General features: G+C 46.3%; 1 protein-coding gene across 1 annotated transcript in view; it reads right to left on the reverse strand.

The window, feature by feature from the left end:
• LOC144101844 (cytochrome P450 3A56-like) overlaps positions 1–10,901 on the reverse strand; it is a 36,851-nt gene extending 25,950 nt beyond the window's left edge. Inside the window, exons 1-3 of the mRNA XM_077635065.1 lie at positions 10,769–10,901; positions 4,494–4,599; positions 2,787–2,839 (exon numbers count right to left, since the gene is read on the reverse strand). Of these exons, the coding sequence (XP_077491191.1) occupies positions 2,787–2,839; positions 4,494–4,599; positions 10,769–10,815 (206 nt within the window). The 5' untranslated portion in view covers positions 10,816–10,901. The remainder of the gene's footprint in view (positions 1–2,786; positions 2,840–4,493; positions 4,600–10,768) is intronic.
• Positions 10,902–22,343: the final 11,442 nt, after the last annotated feature.

Raw genomic sequence — 22,343 nt, forward strand, 5'->3', positions numbered from 1 at the left:
GCTAGCCGCATTCAGACTTTTAACCAGCTCCGATCTGAGCATGTGACGGTGCGCTCGTTATTTTATCGATGCCTCGGAGCCTGTTTACTTTGTGCGTGTTGTTTTGCTTGCCCTGTTGCTGTACATTATAAGCTTCTCTGCTTTCATGCAGTAAAATCATTTGTAAGTCTAATTTTTTCTGTGTGTCTGTCCTTATAATCAAGGTTTTGGTGAACGTTCATCTGGTCAGGCATGATCAAATGAATCATGAGCAGTGGCCACGTCTGAAGAAGTCTAGACATTTTGGAACTGCATACGAGTTCCTTGTTCACTGAATTGGACAAGGAATCCTCGTCACTTATCTAGCCAGCATGGGACGCAACGAACGTGAGTAAAATGCCGGCACAGTCCATTCTGTCAAGTCCACCGTAGCTCTCCTTGTCTATCCTCGTATCTCGCTTTGGACCCGTCTACCACACAGAGTTTAATTAATCCACAACATTGAATTACAAAACAGCATAAAAGTGCATAGTGTTAAAACTGCAAGTGTCAGTTTATGTCCTCTCTATTAAAAGAATGGAGCGGGTAATCGAAGGGCGATATTTATTTATTTGTACACAGTGGAACCCGGATGAGGATACTACAGGGGTGGAGCGCAAGGAAGGAGAAGGGCACAAACGAGAAGATGTAGAAACATTCAGAAGATGTGTTCATTTTCAACCTTCTTTAGCATTGCTAGGTTCGGTTCGATTTTGAGCAATCAAAGTTATTTAACGCGGTTCGAAGGCTTAGTACGAGGCAGATTTGATTGCCGCACACGTGGCGTTCCGGTTATATCAATCTTGTACTGGAGCTGCAACTCCAATTACATGTGCTCGACGCCGTTTTTGCCTTACCTCTACTGCGAATATCCCCTGAATCATCTTTCGAATAGCGACACTGCCTGTAAACCTTGAATAAAGAGAGGAGCATGGCGGAAGTACGCGTACTCAAATACAGGAAACAGCTGAAGTGGCGCATTTTGTTCAACTTGCTGTTGTTCTGAAACTTGATGCCTTTATTTTTGGCAGAGCTGAGGAACAGGGAGCATCGGTTGGTCTGTACGCCATTTGTCAAAAGGTTTACCGCCTACGAGGGTTTGTTTCCGGGAAACGCCATGTAGCCGGTTAAGCATCTCCAGTGTTTCATATTTTATGACGGTAAAAAGGTCACCGGTTATCACCGCTGGGAAGGTTGCGACTTCTACGGATGCCACTGAAGTTGCACTGTGCAGCCTATAAGCAAAGCCCTCAGTGTTTTTAACTTTTGACACCGGCTGTATATAGACCCTTAAAAGGTCACAGTGGCGCTGCAAACACGTCCTCGCCGCTCTCAGCTCATTCACATTGCCTTCAACATCCTCACTTTCGTTGGGTTTAGGCCATGTTTTAAGCACCACGATATCCTTTCAGGCCAACATGGTGCGGTTGGGCAGCTTGCAAAAGATGCAATGAAACCTAACCTGCTTAGTGAAAGTTCGAACTCTCTTCACTGACTGAGTCTATGCTGAAGCAACGGGCTAGCCTCACCCTCTCCAGCATTTAGAGAGGACAACATCAGCTGAGCAGCTTTACAAACCAAACACTCGCCTTAATTAGTGAATCAACTTGCAGGTTCACGCGGACTGCATAAACACAGAGGAAAAAGTCTCAGGAGGCTATACGTTTCTATACGTTCCTATGAGTTTCATTAGCTAAGGACCACCTGGGAACCATTCTAAGCAGCAATTGATTGCGGATGTTTGAGTTCAGGGCGTAAAGCAATGCCTAGGCCCCAGCCAGTTATAACAAAAAACAGACATTACGGAGTACGCTGACAAATTAACGATGGACCGGTCCCCGTGGGCTTTAGTGACCACTTTTATAGAAGGCACATAGAGAAAGTGCAAATATATGTGAATCTTCGTCTTCCCGGAGAAAATCAAAAGTTTCACATTTGTTTTTGTAGTCTACTCATCATTTGACAGTGTCCTCGCAGTGCAGTATGGAGAGCGGATGCGTTCAAGACGCTATCGAGTTCTCCTTCTTAGGAAGGTGCGTTACCTGATCGTCTATAACGGTCACTGCATTTTTTATAATTTTATAAAAGCGTTTCACAAAACCTTTCTCAGGCGTTCATTATTTGTGGTAGGGCGACCAAGTGGAGTCAAACTCTGATCACCAGTGTAGTCTGGACGTTAAAATGAAAACTGGTTATAAGGACTTGAAAGACGAAATCACTGTTTCACTTCTCGTTAGGCACCTCCACCGCGCCCTGGGGAAGAGATGAAAGTGGGGGTGAAAGGAAAGAAAAAGAGGGAAAGCAGTGCGGTAGTCGACGGCCTAGGAAAGTTTCGACTGCCCGCCTGGGGGTCTTCGACCTGCGCTGAGAACCCTCATCTCACAGGCGCCTTATTCGTTACGCCTTCATCTAAATTCGCTGCTGCGGTCGGGTTCGACCCCGGGTATTCTTGCACTGTAGCCGAGCGTCCTAACCACTGAGCAGCCGTGGCGGGTACACTTGTCCCTCTGGTTTTTCCGTAACAGGGTTCTAAGTATTGTGAGGACAAGGAAAGGCTATGGAAATTATTTACATCGTGGTAAATTGCAAACGATATCGAGAATCCTATAGAGAAGAGTTCCTCTATAGTGCTCCTTATGCTATAGAGTTCCTTGGAAGCGAGATCAATCGGCGAGGGCTAAAATAGCTGCTGATATTTTTTAGGTCGACCTTCATGTTAAAGAAGGTGATGCTGTGAGTGCAACGCGCAGCGTCTTCGAGCAACTTACCCAACAACGTCACCGTACTGCTTCAGCCAGTCGCTTGAAGCTTGAGCCATTCCCTGCAATGCAAGAAATTTAAGATGCGCCCCTTGGCTGCATTGTAGGTTCTCTTAACTCTCTGGACAGAGCCGCTCCAGTAGTTTTTGATGTTCACATATCTCAAGAAAACTGTTTATTGTGGGTTCTTCTCTCCGTCGTGATCATTTTTGCCAGGTTTTGCGGCCGCTCGGTTTCTTCGTTTCTGCTTAAATCAATTATAAAATTCATTACTTTTCTGTTGTTGCGATTTCTAACCACAACACTATTTTTTACCGTCACAAACAGTAACGGAAGTTAATAGCTAGTGCCCGCTCACTGAACAAGAATTTGCATCGTATCTGGTAATTTCTGACATTTCTAGCGACATTTATTGAACGCTGGCATCGCTCTCGGCCGTCACTTAAATCGCTTAACGGGCGAAACAGGGTCACACATATTTTCTAGGAGCGTTTGTGCCGTGCTCCGTACAGGCAGCAGATTTGAACTGGGTTTGCTGTTGTTTATTGTTTTATTAAAACCACTGTGCATTGGGTTTTGCCAAATGGTTTGTTAGACATAGAGAGTATACTCGTAGGAACCCCAAGAAACACTCAAAGAAACCCTCTCGAGCTGCCCTTGAGAGGTATTTCCTCTTCAATAAATTGTTTCCTTTCGCTGCACCTGATCATTCTTGAGAAGCAAACTACATAAAAACGGCAACAGTGCCAAGATGCCCCTTGCTAGACTTGCTCCTGTGCTTTCAGCACACGTAACTTACGACTTTATTGAGGAAGCAAGAGGTGATCAACTGCCTTGAGAGAGCCGCAGGATTAGGTGCTTTTTGTGAGCACTTTACAACTGCAGCAACCAAGGAGTAATTCGCTCCTGCCTGTTGCGACGAGTAAGTTAAGGAGCTGCTTTTACTGAGTGGTAATGATTGTGTTGTGTTTTTTATATTATAGCAAGATGCGCTTTGGGGGACGAAGAAATAAGAACTGTGCATTCGTAACAGATGGTGCCACATTCGCATCAAGAGAAAACTGCAAGGAGCAAATAATTTGCGCAGTTCAACCGCAACATGATTAACTTTTGAAACTTCCATCTAGAGGGGCGACCACATTTCTTCATTTGAACATAAGCAAAGAAATTTAAATGTGCGCATGAATAAAGGTTGAGCAAGATTCTGTGTGTGTTCTAGAAAGCTATGCGCGTTAGCCCAGAGCCACTGCACCTGTCACTATCTTGAGGGGACGTATTCATCTCTATGCAGCGCGAAACGCAGGACCAGAGGAAGAAACACGAGACGACACGAACGCTATATCGTGTTTCTTCTTCTTGTCCTGTGTTTCGCGCTGCTTAAAGATGAATATATTCCAACTCGCCCAGTTTTCTGTTCTCTTCAGGGGAAGTACCGTTTGACTAAAGATGAATGTTTTAAGTTTGCCGTCGGGAGTTTCTTGTGCAAGCTAGTGTTGGTGGATGTGTTTGAATATATATTGTGACTGCACCTTGTACTTCAAACACTGATGTGCACTAGCTCAAGAGCCCTGTGATGAAAAATAGGGTACGTGGAATAAAAAAAAAATTACGTGGAGGAACGTTAGTATAATGCAGTGCGCTAAAAGATGTTTGCAAAATTTGTTGCTCAACTTTCGGAATTCATTGTTATTTTCATTATATAATAGCTTGTTTTACCTTTTTCCAGATTTCTTGTAGGTTGCCGTAAATGAGGCTTGGCTCTGGGCCCGGTATGCCGAGTTCCTTGAACTGCGAGAAAGTCTTCTTTCGCCATCTGTACAAGCTAAACAAAACGTACCTTCTTTTAGAGCGTTAAAATGCATGAGATTTATTGAGTTGCCGTGCATGCAACATGGCTTTGAAGCCTTGAAACAATTTTCTTTGCTAACGACTTTGGGTGTGTTTAACACAGCGCTGTAACACAGAGCCCAGCCGGAGGCGCATGCAATATTTTGGCCGTCGAATATTGCTTTTTCCCACCAACTTCCTAAACTTATTGGCCTTAGTTTTTGCGCTCCATCGAACCTACCCGTTGCGTACGTCAGCCAACTCGGGTAGGCTATAAGCACTTATGCAATACCTCTTTCAACAAAACACACCTCTAATCATTCAGAACGCGATGTTACGCTTACCGCGATCCAAGCGGCTACGCTTGCCGTCTTTAGTGGAACAACAACTACAGCCCTGCCTGGGAAATGTAGGTTGCCTGCACTGTAGGGATGCTTCGCACGCAGCAAAATTCCACAAAATATTCTGTCGCTCCTTCCGTGTTGCCCAGTCCTGACGTTGCTTAGTACTGAAAGCCTTGACACTGTAGGAGCTACGGTTGGGGGCTGTGGAATCAATCGGGATAAATTTTCGTTAAAAAATACGACCCTGCATTTCTCAAAACAACTTTCCACAATTTGTGTTTTCGGTTGACTAAGGAATTCTTATGTTGCGTCAAAGTGCACTTCATCCGTGAACTGGGTTGCGTGCGTAGGTATACATTTTAAGGTCTTCTGCGTAGCAGTCCCATACTCACATGAATCTACAAAACCGCATGGAAGAGTGACAAAGGTGAGCATTTCCATTTTTCTTTATTTTAGGCGCGCCTGGACGAGGAAGATTGCGCTTCAACTAGCATTTAAAGCACGAGTAGCTCGTGCAAAATCACACTTTCATCCTTTATTTAAGCTCGCGCTTGGGGCACCCTCAGCCTGGGAACATCTGAGATCGGTTTCATGCTTCCCGCCCGATTACTACAGGCTTACAACGAGGAAGCTGACTTGAGAATCTCAGAGAGCTCTCATTTCCTCGAATATATTCTCAAAGACGGCTTTGCAGAGGGTTGATGATTGTTCGTTCCACATAAAATTTTCCAGCAAAATTAAACCCAAATGTTTACAGAGTCATTTTTCATGACCAGGCTCGGCGAGTAAGCAAGGGCCCTACAATGTTCCGACAACGCTCCGGAAAAAACACACGTAGGTGTGTCTTCTCTCTCTACTGTTGATTTTTGATGCCTTTCGAAAAAAAGGAAGAAACCAACTCGCCAAAGCAGTACTGCCTCGATGGAAAGAAACGCGAACAACCCGCCGCCAACACGGTCCGCTGTTTCAATTTCTTTTCACCGCGCTTTTACTTCGGTGATAGCAAAAAGACCCTAGACTCGTACATGATACATTCTAGGACGACTCTAACGTCTTTTTAGTACCACCCAGGAAAAACCGCGATGAAAAGAAATTTAAACAGCGGACCGTGTTGACGCCGAGTTGTTCGCGTTTCTTTCCATCGAGGTAGTACGTTTTAAGCGATAAAGAGTCAGGCTGGGAACAAATCAAAGAATTATTACAATCAGTTTAGGATAGCAGGACTAGCGTGGCAGGATAAGTGCAAATAGAAAACACCGAGGGTTAATCTTATTAAAGCCTCTTAGCTGCAGACCTCAGGACAACCGCAGACACTACAACAAATTACGAACTTGGTTGCTGCCGTTATTATCTACGCATCAAATGACACGTCATCATATTGGATGTGCAAGTGAATTCGCGGATGCTAGTGCGTTGACAAAGACGCAACACAGTATAGGTAGCCAAGGGACCGACGCTAGCTCATTGGTGAAAAGTTTCGTCTCTCATAGCCTGAGTCGCTTTGGGACGTTAAACCCTCATAAACCAAACCATTGGTGAAAAGTTTAACTAGGAATGAGAAATACCTGCGCCGTGTTTTTATTCACAATATCTTTTCATCTATGGGCGTAAAATTTTGAAATCCTGTATGTAGCAAACCCGCCGCGGGGGCTCAGTGATTATGGCGCTCGGCTACTGAGCCTGGGTACCCGGGTTCGAACCCGACCGCGGCGGCCGCGTTTCGATGGAGGCGAAGCGCCAAAGGCGTCAGTGTGCTGTGCGATGTCGGTGCACGTTAAAGATCCCCAGGTGGTCGAAATTATTGCGGAGCCCTCCACTACGGCACCTCTTTCTTCCTTCCTTCTCTCAGTCTTCTCTCAGTCTCGCCTTTATTCCTTTCCTTATTGCGCGGCTCGGGTGTCCACCGAGATACTTGAGACAGATAATGCGCCATTTCCTTTCCCCCAAAACCAATTAAAAAGTTCAAAATGAAAAAAAATTAAAACAGGGCCTCAATAGTGCACTATATAGAAAGCCTTGGCATGCTTTTCGTACACGATTCTGGCGGCCAAGGAAATGTTTCATGTAAGCGAACTGGGCGTAAGCACTACGGCATGTTTACTTGCAGTATTGCAGTTATACACAGGCCACAGATAGCTTGGTGATACGAAGAAACGCAATACACGCAAACACGAAAGCTGGAGCAGAGCAAAATCTCGTTAGCGAACGAGATAAAACCAAGTCATACTATTTCGCAATTGCCCATTCACGAACACGCTGAAATCTTGTTCATACTGAACAGCCTGAGAGTGAAAGACACTAATTATAACATAATTCTATAGTTGCGAAGCTTCCCCTAGAGAAGTGGCATAATGTGCAGTTTGTGGGTTCTTTTCAGAATTTGAAGAGCGCAGCAAAATTAAAAGGATACGCTGAACACATTTAAATAAATTCTCTAAAGTTCTCAGCCGCCGGTTCAACCGCCTACTGCGTCATGCGATTACTAGGAAAAACTATTACTGTTACCACTACTACTATAACGCGAAGCCGATGAATGGGTGCTTAACAGCTGTCACTGTAAAAAAAATGGCGGTGGTTTACCTCTGGTTAAACCTGGAATGACACGATAGCTACAGCTGGCCGAGTGTAAGTGGGTCACGTGACGAAGCACGTGATCAGCCACGGCGCCGCGCCGCCGGCAGCTGCTCCGCACCGCCTGACAGCGTTGCGGCGCAGCCACAGGATGGCGGCGCCGCCACGCTGAAGGCTCGAAATGCTACCGTAATGTAGCTATCACTACAAAACCGATTTTACAAAGAGCTATTTAATGCCCGTTCCCTCGGTTTAGCGTCGTCGTCGTAGTTGCAGTACTAGTCGCAGCAGTCGTAATACGAACAGTACAAGTAGCAGCAGTAATAGTAATAGTAGTAGTGGTGGCAGTAGTAGGAGCAGTTGTGTTCGGCGTAAACGTTGGGGAGGGGGTATTCATGGGGAATTAAGAATATGAGGGTTACAGAGTAAGAATAAAGTTATTTGGGCGAGCGGCGGAATGAGCAATGAGAGAGTGGTTGCCACGGCAACCATCCACTGCCAGTTACTCAGGAATGAGGTGGAATAGGGTTACTGCGGACGTAGGAAGTACAGTGAGAGCAGATAAATCAAGTGCTGCAGGGTATGTGCCAAGAGCGAGTCCCGGATTAGTTGTCGTAGAAAAAAGATAGAGAGTATATCTTGAATGCACTCGATTGCAAGAATGCGACTTCTTCCTTGAATAATTTTTCCTGAAGATGACGTGCGGAAGACAAATGTGTCATCGTTACGGGAGTTTTCAAGAAATTTTTTAGCAGCACCACAATATTTGCTAGTCTAGTTGACAGTCTAGAGAAGCTGCAGAAAGACGTGGAACAAAATGAAAGGTGGGGTTATCTACAGTCTGTGCATAGAGACCTTGGAGAAATGACAGATTGACAGAAATACCGTCCTGACATCACAAGGGGGATATAATCTATCCAATAGAAAAAACGAAGCTAGCATAGAAGTAGACCTTAGAAGGACTGGATCAGGATAACCACACGAAAGGCAAAGGCATTAGTATAAAGCAATCCAAGTCATCATGAATCATCATCATGAGAGTCGCCTTTCCAATGACAGCAGCTACTAGAGAGAAATGGCAGTTGTAGTTTGGGTCGTCAAGAAGTTGCAGTTGAGTATTTCTAAGTCTTCTTGAATACCATGGACACGCGAGCGCGAGAGAAGCTCTGTTTCTTCTAGAGCTCTTAGAATACTCATCTCCTGACAACAATTTGGACACGTTAGCAAAAGGCCTAGAGCACAAATTAAGTTTGGTCTCTTCTGAGGCACACTCATCAAGCAGGATAGGACAACCGTAGTCACAGAACCGGGCAGCGCACCTGGAAATCCTAGTCTCTATATACTGGTCCGAACAGCCAGAAGCTTTCGCACTGCTCTGTCTTCGGAAATTCATATGGACAAGCAAAAATTGCAGGGGACTTCTAAGCGCTCCCTTAAGCGTATGATGAAATAGCTTAATGGGTTCTTACCCATATATGCAGAAAGTCATCCTCTGCTTCACACTCATAGACCACTGGGAGTCCTTATACTCCTCCTGGAGCAGTGGTGCAGCGGTTAAGCGATGCGCCACTGCCCTGCGATGGCAGGTGCTCCCAGCGGTGGGCCTTTTGCATCCCGGGTTGCTCTTCCGAAGCCACCAATCGTCAATTTACCTGCCACCTGTCGCGGTGGGCAGTTTGCTCAGTATCCGATTTTCAGGTTGTGAAGACGCTCCAAGATCACGTGACCTCGGTCGCCCACCTGGCTCCCAGGTTGCTGTCTGGGGACCGCCTGCCGGAGCGATGCCTGTGATCCTTCGCTTACAGCGCCGTCGCCCGCAACGCCGCCACCGGATTTTCTGGTGGCCGGAGCACTTAACGCTTTCGCGTTAAAACCGACGTACGACGCCTCCACGCCCTCAGTATCCGACACGAGGCGCGCGTGTTGACCGACGCATACGTAGACTGAGAAAGCGTTCGCCAGTAAAAAAAAAAAAATTTGGAGGTTAACTATTGCATGAACTTTATTACCACGTTGTTTGAAATTTCACAGACCCAAGGGAAACTACGCACTGTTTTCCATATTTTCGCTTCATTCACGCATATCAGGAAGAAATAATAGATAACTAAAGCAGTGTCCTTCAAGCGGCTTCGAAAGAACCTCTGCCTTGTCAGAAGTCCTAGCTAGCCACGCCTCTGTGATCTCCAGCAAGTAAAGGCTGACTGGCTTAAGTTTTTTTCTGGCACACAACTAATTCGGTGAACCCACGGCCATTTGTCTGCGGAAATCGAAGATATCGGAGTACATTTGACATCATTCTAAGGGCGGCACTTTAAAATCGCAGTCGGCGCGCACTCACTGAACACTAAGTCAAAAAGTCAGGGCTAGTAAAGCAATTGACCCGCGTAGCGCCTGAAGCAATAAAATCAAAAAGCAGAACAAAAAAAAAGCAGAAACATATTAAAGGCCGATGACCGCTCACAATTTCCTGAACCTGTAAAACTTGGCTGCATCCTGTTTTCTCGATCTATATCTCTGGTTTTGGTACGACATTTCTCTGGAATCTCGTCCAAGTAATGGCTTTATTGTTTTGGGCGTCAAGGGGAAGGAAACGTACGCATTCCTCTCCTGTTCTTTATAAAAGAATAACTGTGCAGTAGGCAATTGCATGGAGTGCGAGACGAGAAATCTATAGAGATCTTAGAGATCTCTATAGAGATCTATAGAGTTCTATAGAGATCGGCTGTAAAATTAACTCTGCTTCTAAGCTTAAGACTTCACTTAAGTGTGTTGTGAAAACAAGGAGTGAAAAACAGTTGAAAAACAGGCAAGCATCAAATGGGTTTATTCTTTTCCAGTTCAATGCAATTGGTGGTGGGCACTAAGGCGCTCGTATCACAAGGGTCTATTGTCCACTAATTGTCTCTCTTAGAACCTCTGCAAACACAGTTTAAACTCGTCATTACTACGCTTTTGAAAACGCGAGGTAACTTGAGTATACTTCTCGGCTGCGCATTGAGATGTGTAACAGAAATATAAATACACGTAAGCTGGAAATATTTGAAACAACCAAAGCAATAACATTCTGACATGATTTGCTCGACGTCCAAGAGTCATTGCGGTTACGGTGAGATAAGGTGTTGAAAGCCACTTACAGAGAAAGGTTTACGTCTGACATTAATAGCTATATTGAAATGACACTGCAGAGGATCAAATAAACTCGGAAACCAAAAATTACCGACATGAAAGGGTTGTTGTGGGACAAAATACCTGTAAATAATCACGATGAACGCCGCCCAGCACGCTGCTCCTAACATTGCCGCTGTGTGAACCGCAGGGACGTGTTTGCCTGATATTATTGACTGCAGCCGCAGCTTTCGGAGCTGCTCTTGGTTGCCTCCCTCTCCTGCTCTCCCCTAGCGACACAGCTACCCAGAACTGTACTGCGTACGTCCGGTTCAACTAAGGGCGTGGGACAGCTACAACAACAAGCGGAATGTAGCCAGATCCTCCCATGCAGCTGTGCGCAGCCCCCGCTTTTTCTGGGAGAGAAACTGGCAATGTGCACTTCCTGCCCGCTTGTGTGCATTAGTCTGCGTACCTGTGTGCAAGGGTCCTGGCTTTGAGATCTTAGAATACACAAGCAGTGCTCCTTCAAAGAAATGGTTTTCTTTTCACTGCCAAATCTTGTTTTTCCTGCCCATATACCAGCGAATAATTAGTGCTTTGATAGCAGCGAGATGTATGCTCGCCGGTCTACATTAGCCAATATATTCCCTACTTGAGCAAATTGTTGCCATTTAATGGAACGCCAGTTGTCACTCTTCAATTTCCTGTCATACGCTACAGCATTAGCCACATGAATGCAAATAATTAGTGCTTTTATAGCAGCGAGATGTATGCCCGCAGGTTTACATTAGCCAAAATATTCCCTACTTGAGCAAATTGTTGCCATTTAAGTGGAACGCCAGTTGTCACTCTTCATCTTCCTTTCATACTGTACAGCATTAGCCTCATGAATACTTCTAGTTTATTTTAGAGATTGTGTTTAAGAATTTCACACGACAGCCTGTAATATTTCACTACACCATACAGAGGACGCCTAATAACGGTATTGCAATCTAGCAACCGCGGTGGCTCAGTGGTTAGGGCGCTCGACTACTGATCCGGAGTTCCCGGGTTCGAACCCGACCGCGGCGGCTGCGTTTTTATGGAGGAAAAATGCTAAGGCGCCCGTGTGCTGTGCGATGTCAGTGCACGTTAAAGATCCCCAGGTGGTCGAAATTATTCCGGAGCCCTCCACTACGGCACCTCTTTCTTCCTCTGTTCTTTCACTCCCTTCCTTATCCCTTCCCTTACGGCGCGGTTCAGGTGTCCAACGATATATGAGACAAATACTGCGCCATTTCCTTTCCCCCAAAACCAATTATTATTATTATTATTAATCTAGCAATACTCTTTGGCGGGTTAGTTGGTGCATGGAAAGAAACTAGAACGCATATTGAGATAAAAAATCAGCACGTACAAAACTTCAATGTTTATATGTGCGGCGTATTTTTCATGTTTACCGTCGCTTTGTTTCATTTTGACGAGTTTTTTCAACTTTCCCGTGTGTTAAATATGGTGTACAGTGTTTAGACATCCAACAACAACAAGCTTAAAACCATGAATTGCTGAACATTTTAGTTAGCATCGCCGTGGGTTTAGCGGCAATATTAGTAATAATTCTACACTTTCTATAAAAATAAAATGACCCTTGATGTTTTGAAAGACATTTTGAGCTCACTGCCGCTGCGGTATTTTGCTTTCAACCTCGCACCGTTTCCTGCCCTTGTGTCTGACTGTCGTGTTCCGGTAGTGAGGACCTATATTCTCCAGCACAGATTACCGCTCCTTCCGGTCGTGTAAGGCCACAAGAACTCCTGCGGAGCCATAAGTTGGCTAAGCTGTTTTGCACCAAGCTTCATCACCCCCGCGTCCTGCATCATTTTCTCCTTCGCATTGGGTGGCCCGTAATATTCGCAACAAACAGCCGCGACTCACTTCTTGAAGTTAATATCATCTCCATCTGTTTGTTATGCTTGAGAAAGCCTGGAAACGAGACAAATCTGGTGCAGAAAGCTAGGAAAAAGCAACAAATGTTTTTGAGAACCGATATTGTTACATAGCGTTTTCATCGCTCTACCCAGACAAAAAGCCCTGGAAAACCCACATGATGTGACGAGGTCGCGCTCTCACAAGCTCGAATATTCCAATGCCCAATAGAGTGAAACGAGGAATGAGTACCGTACGTTGCAAATGGAACACTACGATGAAGGCTCCGGGAAATGAGGCGGTTAAGTGAGGTGTTCTTTAAGTTATCTGCTTGACAAAAAAATCGAAAACGCCTGAGAAGATGCAGGATAATGGTAAAATCGGAAGCAGTGCTACAAATGCCGGAATGCTGCAATGCTGCAATGCTGCAACTCATGGCCACTGAAATCCGCTATGCTGGGAGCGTGGACGGGCGCACCTTAGTGATACGTACAAGCGCTGTTATCCGAGGCAGTAATTTTTCCAAGCACCCCTCTACATTACCCAGCTGCCGCTTCTCATTTTTTATCAGTCTTTGTGGTAATGAACTCTTCTCGGGTGAACTGCGTGAACATGGCCATAGGAGCAATACATTGTCCCCATATTTTGTATTTTCTCCGGTGTTACATAGCGCTGCGCAGTTAGCATCTCCTAATTTTCTGTGTGCCTCCATAATTGGGTGCACCTGTGTATTCCACTCTTGAATGGGGAGCACCTGACACTACATCTCCTTTCTCTCTTTCTTTCTCTAAGAATGAACGTTCGTACGTCCTTGCGTTTGGAGTTCTTTCAATTGGAGTCAGTTGCAATCCTCTTTCAGTGCCGCTTACACCTGGTTTGAACGAAGGACTCCTTCTGAAAGCCACGCTGGCGGTTCGCACCGTCAGTAGCACGGCAGTAATGTAAGATAAAGTGCGAAGTCCAGCGCCACATAATTATCGCACGCAGATGAAGCAGATACTAAAGGACTTCTGCTGTGGCTCCTAGGCCTGCGGTGTCGGACCGCTGCAGAATCACCGAAAAAGGGAAGAAGAGAGCCTGGACACGGGTCGCCAGATGAGAAAAAAGCAACTCTATTTACAGTCATTGACATTATATTTAGCATTCTAACCAGATGGTCGCAGACCGACTAGACAATGGGCCTCCCTTCCCATGAGTCTGAGGCACACTGCTCGAGCAAAACGTTCTGACCACCCCGTCCTCCTTGCAGACAGGCCTTCGCCTTCACGGACTCTCAGTACGACTCACAGCATGCGTCGGGATCCAAGTTTCAGATCATCAAGTAAACGATTCTTGGAAGGTCCTCTTTGAACCGCGTGGCCATTGGTGTCCACACGTCGCTAGCTCAACACATCCCAGAATGGCAGGAGTAGAACGCACATGGTGCTCACCCGGTCGCCGAGGACGTCTTTTTTCCTGCAGTTCCGAAGTCCCGTGGCCGGCGGATGCTTCCAAAATGGCCACAAAAACGCGTGACTTCACTATGGATACATCTGCCGCTTTATTTATGACGGCAATAGGAGGTTTGGCGCGTGGTGTGAGCGCAAGGGGAGAGGCACAATTAGAATGCGGCCGTACAGGAACAAAGGGGCATGGATCAAATTTCCTCGCGAACAGCGGTGCGACACCATCAAGGCAGCAGCCCTGCACAAGATTAGCGAGCAAGTCATCATAAACGCTGATGTGCAGAAGCTCGACATCTAGACGACGGACAGAAGAGAAGACTCATAAGACATCAGCCAAATCTAATAAAGAGGATAGCATATATTACGAAATGAAAGACATTTGGCTTTGCGATATCGGCGCTGTATTTTCTGGAAGTTGTAATGCATTGAAAACAAAACTGGACATTTTTCTCCTGCTCAAGCAGTGGCATGACTTGGCTGGAGCGCCCCCGTCATTGCTGGTATACACTCGGCTGGGGGGGGGGGGGGGGGGGGCAGGGAACTTTCCTGTCAGTCGGAGAGTGGTAACTTCGTAGTTATGCTGTGCGGAAGTTTTAGGCTTCTGACGCCGTCGACGACGAAGAATCCTGAGCGACCTTCCCCATGCCTCTCACCTTCCAATAGCTCGATCAACGTAACCTAGCGAATAGGCAAGCACAATGATGAATACCGGGTTTGCAATGCGCCTAACCAAAAATTTCAATGTGCTGCGCCAGCCTCACAGCATCGTAATCCTAATGTCCGCATATTGTTAGCACGTGTCACCGGATGCTGCGTCACAAGTCCAAAGCGGCTGTACTCCGAACTAAGTTGGAAACATCCCGTATAGCACTCGAATGATTTATTTCTGACTCGACCTTCCGGTATGAGGCTCAATAATTCACGAGCCGTTTGCTCGCTCAGGTGCAAAACTCGTGTTTCGTCTGTTCTACCAGTATTTCATTTGATTGTCTGCTTCCTGTTTTGTTTAGTTTACCATCCGGCCCATGTTTCCGCTTCACAACAACCGCGCGTTTGAAGGCTTGCCTTGCAAAGACCACACGTTCATACTATGCCAATTTCCTGGTACCCTGCTTGAATATCCACCTTGACATGAGTTTCTTTTGACTAGATTACTGAGAGTCTGTGCGGAAAAGTTTAAAGACTGCATTGAATATGTGTATCTCTTTATAGGCTGGAAACAAATTTAGCTTTAGACTTTAGGCTCTCCTGTGATTTCACACGATTCCCCTTTTGTGTTTAACAAACTTCTCGACTATTTACCAGGACACATGTAGAACAGACGCACACAACGTTGAACAGTTTAGATAGCTGTTGTATATTTGGTTTTGGTTTTCGTTTCAGTTTCATAGATAGATGGTGTTACTTCTCTTCGTGGATGTGTACGTTATGACTGGCTTATTAAGAGTCATGTGAATGAAAGATTTAAATATCGGTGTTCCCGTCAATTACGGGGCCTTTCACCTAAAACGTTGCGAACTTGTATAGGAGGAGCCGGTGGTGCAGGCATTCTAGGTCGTGAAGGCGCTCGCTTTTTATTTCTAGCCTTGGGAAAAACTTTCTAGCCTTAGTTCTTCAACGCCAGCATCCGCCGTGGTGACTCACTTGTAAGGGCACTTGGCTACTGGAATGGAGGATTTGGGTTTGATCCCGGCCATGGAGGCAGCATTTCGATGGAAGTGACCCACAAAATGCGTCCATGCGGTTTGCGATGTAAGCGCACGTTTAAGAATACCACATGGTGCCAATTAATTCGCAGCCCTCCACTATGGCATTCCTCATAGATCATGAGTCACTTTGAGAACGTTAAACCACACAATTTACAACTTTCAACGCAAGTATGTGCAGCTTCGGAAGCATAAAACAAAACGAAGGTAAAAGTCACGATGTGCGTCTTTATGTTTTTACATCCTTAGTGACCGTGAACCTGGTAAAAAAAGAGTTATAAGAGGTATCATACGTTCGTCGAAAGTTTTGTGTAACTTGGCGAGAAACCATGTTTTCTGTGGGTGGCTTGAAATAAAAGCCAAGGAAGGAAACTATTAAAAATGAAACGAAACTGGGGCACCAGCTGACAAAGCAAGGGGTGTGCCAAAGGGCGGATAGATATACTGAGGGAGGAAAAGACTAGATGAAACATTTCTGAAATACATATGGTGACATGCGTGGGCACATTTCTGACGTCAAGGAACAGCCGTCGGAACAATTGACAGGGAGCAGCGTCCTATATACGACCGTATATGCCTGTTATAGTCGGCAATGATGTTCTGCCTCAGGAAAAGCTGTGATGTGGGCAGGTCTATTCATAGTGTAGTTTACGGGAAAGAAACCGTACAAGAAAAAATTCCAATATCCCAAGAGAAAACAAAAGGCCCAGCAATTTTCGCACTCTCGGTGGACGCTCGAATCCCACAGTGAAAAAGAGATGCAGAAAGGAGTAGAAGACGGAGGAGGCATAAATGCTCTGTAATGGAGGGCTAAGCGTTGTTTAGGGCGCTGACAGAGTTGTTGCAACTTAATCTTTGCTGTCACAGGATTTGCGTTTTTGTAGTCATAGCGAGCACACTGTGATAGGCTCTACGAACGCACGGCTGTGATACAAGCCATGTTTTTAAGTAATTACCCTAGGTCTTCATGTCTTTTTACCGCCACATTTCTGTCTCTATTACCTCGCGATGCCGCCTGAGTTCACGCTCCGCATAACAGCGCGCTCCTGTCGCCGCACAGCACCTCCCACTAGACGTGATTACTTCGGAAGACTTCACATTACTTGGCCTGTCAATAGCACGCGCTTCACATATATAAAGTGCTGCAGCAAAAAACGCCGAACAGTTCCACGTGACAGGCCGAATATGTATAGGCTGCAAAGATAACATCGCATCGCTTACTCGACGGGCTCTTACAATGAAATTTGGAAGCAATCGACTCCTTACGAAGCAACCAGACACTTCGACTAACCCGCATAGAAACCGATCAAGCCCCCCTGCGGCATCTACACACGGCCACCACCATATGCTCACCTGCCTAAACTTTCAAATCATCATACTTGAGGTCCAAGGCCAACTGCGACGCAAAGCTCTACCTAGAAATATGAGCCCTAAGCTACACAGGGGGCAGATGCCAGGCTCGAGCTGAATATTGTATCAAACATTTCACGGGCAGAATCGACATCCTCTAGGTAGACGCGGATCAACCCACCCTACCAGGCCATTATACTGTTGTCGCCGCTTACGAGGATGGCACTATCGGGGTCGCAGCCACATTCCACCTCAACAACCCTACGGAAGCTGAGGGGGCGGCCATCTCCTTGGCGCTCATACACGCTGCACAAGATCCCGGCGTGACTGAAATCTGCAGCGACTTCCAAGCTGCGTACTGTCACAAGCAGCAAAGAATTATCACACCAACCGCCCGATGCATTCTTCCATCAGGACACACGCTTGACCAAGAGATAACCCTCATGTGGGTTCCTGGGCATGCCTCGATCCCTGGTAATCAGCGCGTTCATGTGCTGGCTCGATAAAGTCCCCTCTGGTCCGTGGAAGCGCGGACAATGCGGTACCATTTTGGCGGCAACTTCAGACAAACGGCTACATCTCAGCTTGCCTATACTTACTTCATCGCTACCACTGCACCTTGACCCTCCCACTTTGCTCAACATGTCGGCGGCCAAGGCCACCCTCATGCACTACCTATGGGAATGCCCCCAACCCATGGCAATTCTCCCCCCTCCCAATACCCAACCCATCCACCTCCTCATGGGAGGCCTTTCTGCGAGCTGCTCAATGAGCTGACCAAACATGGCTAGTGAAGCGCAGGCCCGTGGACTTTTGGACAAGCAGGAGCCCACTCTTGAGGACCTTTTGTTCTTTTATAAAGTTTCTAAAATTGTTCCTCCTCCTCCTCTCTCTTCTTGCGTTCTGGGTTTCTTTTGAAAGGGAGATGTACGTGTAGATAACTGCAATATGCATCGACAAGCAGCCCACTAATGGATACTCTATCAGATAGGCGCTGGTAAGGGAAAGTACGGTAGAAGTAGCAAAAGAGGGGGATGGGCTGCAGCGTCTTAATTACTGCTGCTTCTGCACCTCCACTCCACTGCAAAGAGTGTATCTCATATTGTCCGCAGAAAAACGCTGGTATCGTTATTACGTGCAAAAACAATGGAGGATGGTCGGGAACGTCAGTTGTTTCTTATTATATGAAAGAATGTGGCCTTCCGTACGCCGTGGCGACTGAAAGCTGGTCTGATTGGTGAATCATATTTTAAGAAAAAAAAGTGGCGCTTCAAGCACGAGCTGAGAAAGTGTAAGAGACAGGACGCTCGCTTCATGCTTGAGAGCAAATCATCGTAGCGTGTACACTGGTTGTGACCAAGAAGTGCAGAGAAAGCGCAGCTCTGCTGCCTAATCTAGAGTGGCGATCGAGGCCTTCTCGAAAAAGTTTGTGCCGGCCACCGGAATGCCGATGGTGCGACCATAGCTGTAAAAGCTTCGCTATAGTTACGCGGACGGCTTGGTGAGAAAATCATAACACTTCTCCATCCATCCGCCCTCTTATTGGAACGGAAGACGGTCTGGCTGTTCTGGCTGCGGACGTGCTTGACCATTCTCCCCATAATCATCTTTTTCGTACAGTGATGATTACTGACATCACAAAGTCATATGACCACGTCCTTCACTCTGCAATTCTTGGCACCCTTCAAGATCTCGGTCTCCTGCATCGGTTGTCTCCTCTCAATTCACTCATTTTTAACAAACAGAACCTTCAGTGTACGTGTCCATGGGAAGCCTTTTGCTAACTTTACCTCCAACCGCAGTGTACCCCAGGACTCCGTCTTTTCCGGCCCCCACATTATTTACCGTAGCTTTTATTCGCCTTGTCCGAGCCCAAGAGAAAATGCGTTCTGTGCGCGTCCTTGCGTATGCCGACGACATAACCTTGTGTTCCTGTCATCCAGGTGCGTCTGTGCAACTGTCAGCGCTCCAGCAAGAGCAGGATACCTTAACATCACGACTCCCCTCTTTGGGTCTGGCCCTGTCGAATAGTAAATCATGCTTCATTCGCATTGGAAAGAGATGTGGCTTACGGAAAGCAGCCCCTTTTACCTTCACGGTAGATAATTCTCAAATTCCTCAAGTAAAAGTGTGCGTGTTCTAGGTATTCTACTTTATACACCTGGGACAGGGATTCCGTGTCTAAACGCGACACATAAATCGGCTCCCGCTACTCTCGGTCTGATTCGACGCATAGCTATGCCCGCTTGCGGGGTGCGTTCTGATACTATACAGCCCGTAAGCTTGTGCGCTCCATCCTCCAGCCGCGGATAGTGTACAAGGCCCAATTTGATCGCCTCACCAGTCGACAGTGGGACTCCCTTTAAGCAATCAATCAGGAGGCTAAGCGCGCCATAACTTATCTCCCTCGTATTACACCCATACCCATTCTGCAAGAGTACGTTAAACTTAATACATTAATTTAATCATCGACAAGCATGAGGCAAACAGAGCACGCAAGATGTCGCTTCAGCTTCATCGTTTACAGACTCTTCCTCCATGGTAATACTGTCAACTCACAAACAATCGCTCCTCTGCTTCACCACCGATATTAGCCGCGCATTTACCTCCAGGGTGCATAATATAGATGGATGCATCACACACAGCACTCCAGAGAGTTACCACAGTTTACAGTCTCTCCCATCCTCATCTTAACTCCCGCGCTGCATATAGTGCGGATGCTTGCACCGCCCTTGCCTTGGAGCTTCAAGCGATACAAAATGCTATTGCTTCCCTTCCACTTGTGCCAACTTTCGATACTGTTCATATTTACACTGACTCCCTTGCCGCTCTTTAGCAGGTTAGGGCTGTCCCGCGCACATTCAAAATTATTGAATCCATTCACCAACTCTGCAAAAATACCCCTGTCCTGTGCGTATAAGGATTCGCGGCCATCCGCATAATATTCATGTGAATACAATAACACACCTTGACACATCAGACATCCCGCCACCTTCCCCTCTTTTCCCAGTACCGTTCCTGTCCCATACAAGCTTTGCGTCAGTGAGCACGCGCTCTAATTCCTCCGTGTTAGCACCCTCCCCCCCGTAGTCTCACTAGAGAGGAGCAGGTATCTGTGCGCCGGATTCGGGCAGGAGCGGCTCTGACTCCCTCTGCGCGTCATCGGTGGCGTGAGAAACGTTTAGAAGTGACTGACACGTATCCCGATTGTGGCGCTGCGCCTTAACTGTGTGACGCAAACCACTTGTTGTGGACTTGCCCGGTTATAGTCCCCGTGAGACGGCGCCCCATAAGGAAGGTATTCCTGCGTTGGGACGTTGAAAACGACTATCGCAAGTGGATTCTTGATAATCGCTTTATCGCGAACTTTTGCCACTCATCAAGCAAAGCTTGTTCACACTCTTTCTAACTTTCAGTCCCTTTCTCATTGTGCCTAATGGCAAACATCTCGAATAATAATAAAAAAGATAACCACTTGCCATGCTACGCACCATCAGAGACATCTGCTGGGAGCGTAGGTTGCCAAAAAAGCGCGTGGTTTAAGCAAATGGGTTCGATACCATCATTTCTTCCGGGACACCCCAAGCAGACAATCGATGATCCCGACACCTAGCAGAGTACAGCAGCAAGCGTTCAGTACCGCGCACTGGCTAGAAAAGAGTCATCAGTAAGATGAGCGGTAGTTCTCTAACAGGAGTCATAGGCACAACTGCTATAAGACGGTGCCAACCCTAACTCCACGATGGGAAAGGGTAATTCTGAAATATCATTAATAACCTGTGCCCCGTAAAAAAAGTGTGCCTCCAGGATGTTACACTGCAGCCTTTTACTTTAAATTATGGAGCGCAAAAAATATAGTTACTAGTCATTGTGTTTTAATGCAAAATATATCTCAGGCTCTGAACTTCTTCTGCGGTATGTAAAAACAAGAAGTTTTGACTGCTGAGAGGCAATTGCAACGAAAGAAGGTTCAAACCTAATTTTTGTGCACAACCACTAATCCGATGGGTACAAAACAGGAGCATAATTGTCCGTTGTCTCTTCGCCTAACGAGACAATGTCTCTTCCCGTAGCACTGCCCACTCTTCGTCGTCTTTTACTTGAACCCAATCTGGTGGTTCTAACCTAAGCAAAATGGTCTCTTGCGTGTCCGCAGCTGACTTAGCGTGAGCGCTCCGTCCCGCGGCACTGGTCGATCACTGTAGTCTTCTACGTAGCAAAAAAAAGTCGTTAAACAGCTCTGTAGTTTATCGGCTATGCTTGAAACAAAAAACGAGTTTGAAGCCTTGTTTCACGCTACTGGTACTGACCATGGTGCGCTAAATTTTGTAATGACCGGCTTTCTTCGTCAATTTTTAAATTTCGATATGAGGAGCCGCATTTCATGGTTGCGAAATAAAGTGATGCTCTCTATTCATATTATTGCGGAACCTTAAAGAGGAAACATTATCCAACACAACGCCACTAAATTGCACCTTTAAACCAGGTCTTAGATTGGCTAACACCCTTAGCAATCCTACCTATCCGAAGAGAGGAGTTTGCATTATACTCTACATTTTTATCACTAACTTGTATAAGAAATCTACAGTAGAAAGAGAGCTCGAAAATTCAGACGAACACATGGTCTCTTCTCGAAAAGTTGTATAACGGACTGAGGCACCCGCTCAGCTTGTTCACTTTTTTGCTAGTGAAATTCTGTGGAACGGACTACGCCTTTTTGCATATCTATTAGCCCATTTATTTTCTTCTTATCCGCTTACCTTTGGCTGTTTTTGTCACGCGGTGACCGAGAAAAGAAAATAAACCACTCTGCAATCGGGATGCCTAGCCTCAATGGCGTAACTTAGGCACTCTAGTTCTGACACCAGTGCCAGAGTTGATGAGTCATGTGGCATCATGGAAAAGGCAAATAGGCAGGTTCAATCGTACGTCATAATGGCCACGTTGTTCAACTTTTACGGCTTTCTTCGTGGCATGCTAGCGATTTAAAACGGTGGATGTTCACAGGCGAAAACCTTGACACAACTCGAACCTGAGCTTCAGGCCCGAGTGTTGTCGCTGTTGTTATAGTTGTTTGCCTCACAATATGGCGCATACATACAAGGGAGACTGGCCATAACCAGGTGGTGATCACTTGTATTGCAAATCGCATGCGGCAAACATAGAATGACCTGAAAAATTTGGCGACTTAATGGCTTGGCCCTTCCTGTTTCTTTCTCATCATCATTGTCTGTTTGTTAAATATGCTTTCAATGGGAGCGTCGAGCCAATGTTCCCCACAGACAATGCTCCGTCACGCGCCACCTATGA

This window comes from Amblyomma americanum, chromosome 8 (genome assembly GCF_052857255.1).
Source record: "Amblyomma americanum isolate KBUSLIRL-KWMA chromosome 8, ASM5285725v1, whole genome shotgun sequence".
NCBI lineage: Eukaryota > Metazoa > Arthropoda > Arachnida > Ixodida > Ixodidae > Amblyomma > Amblyomma americanum.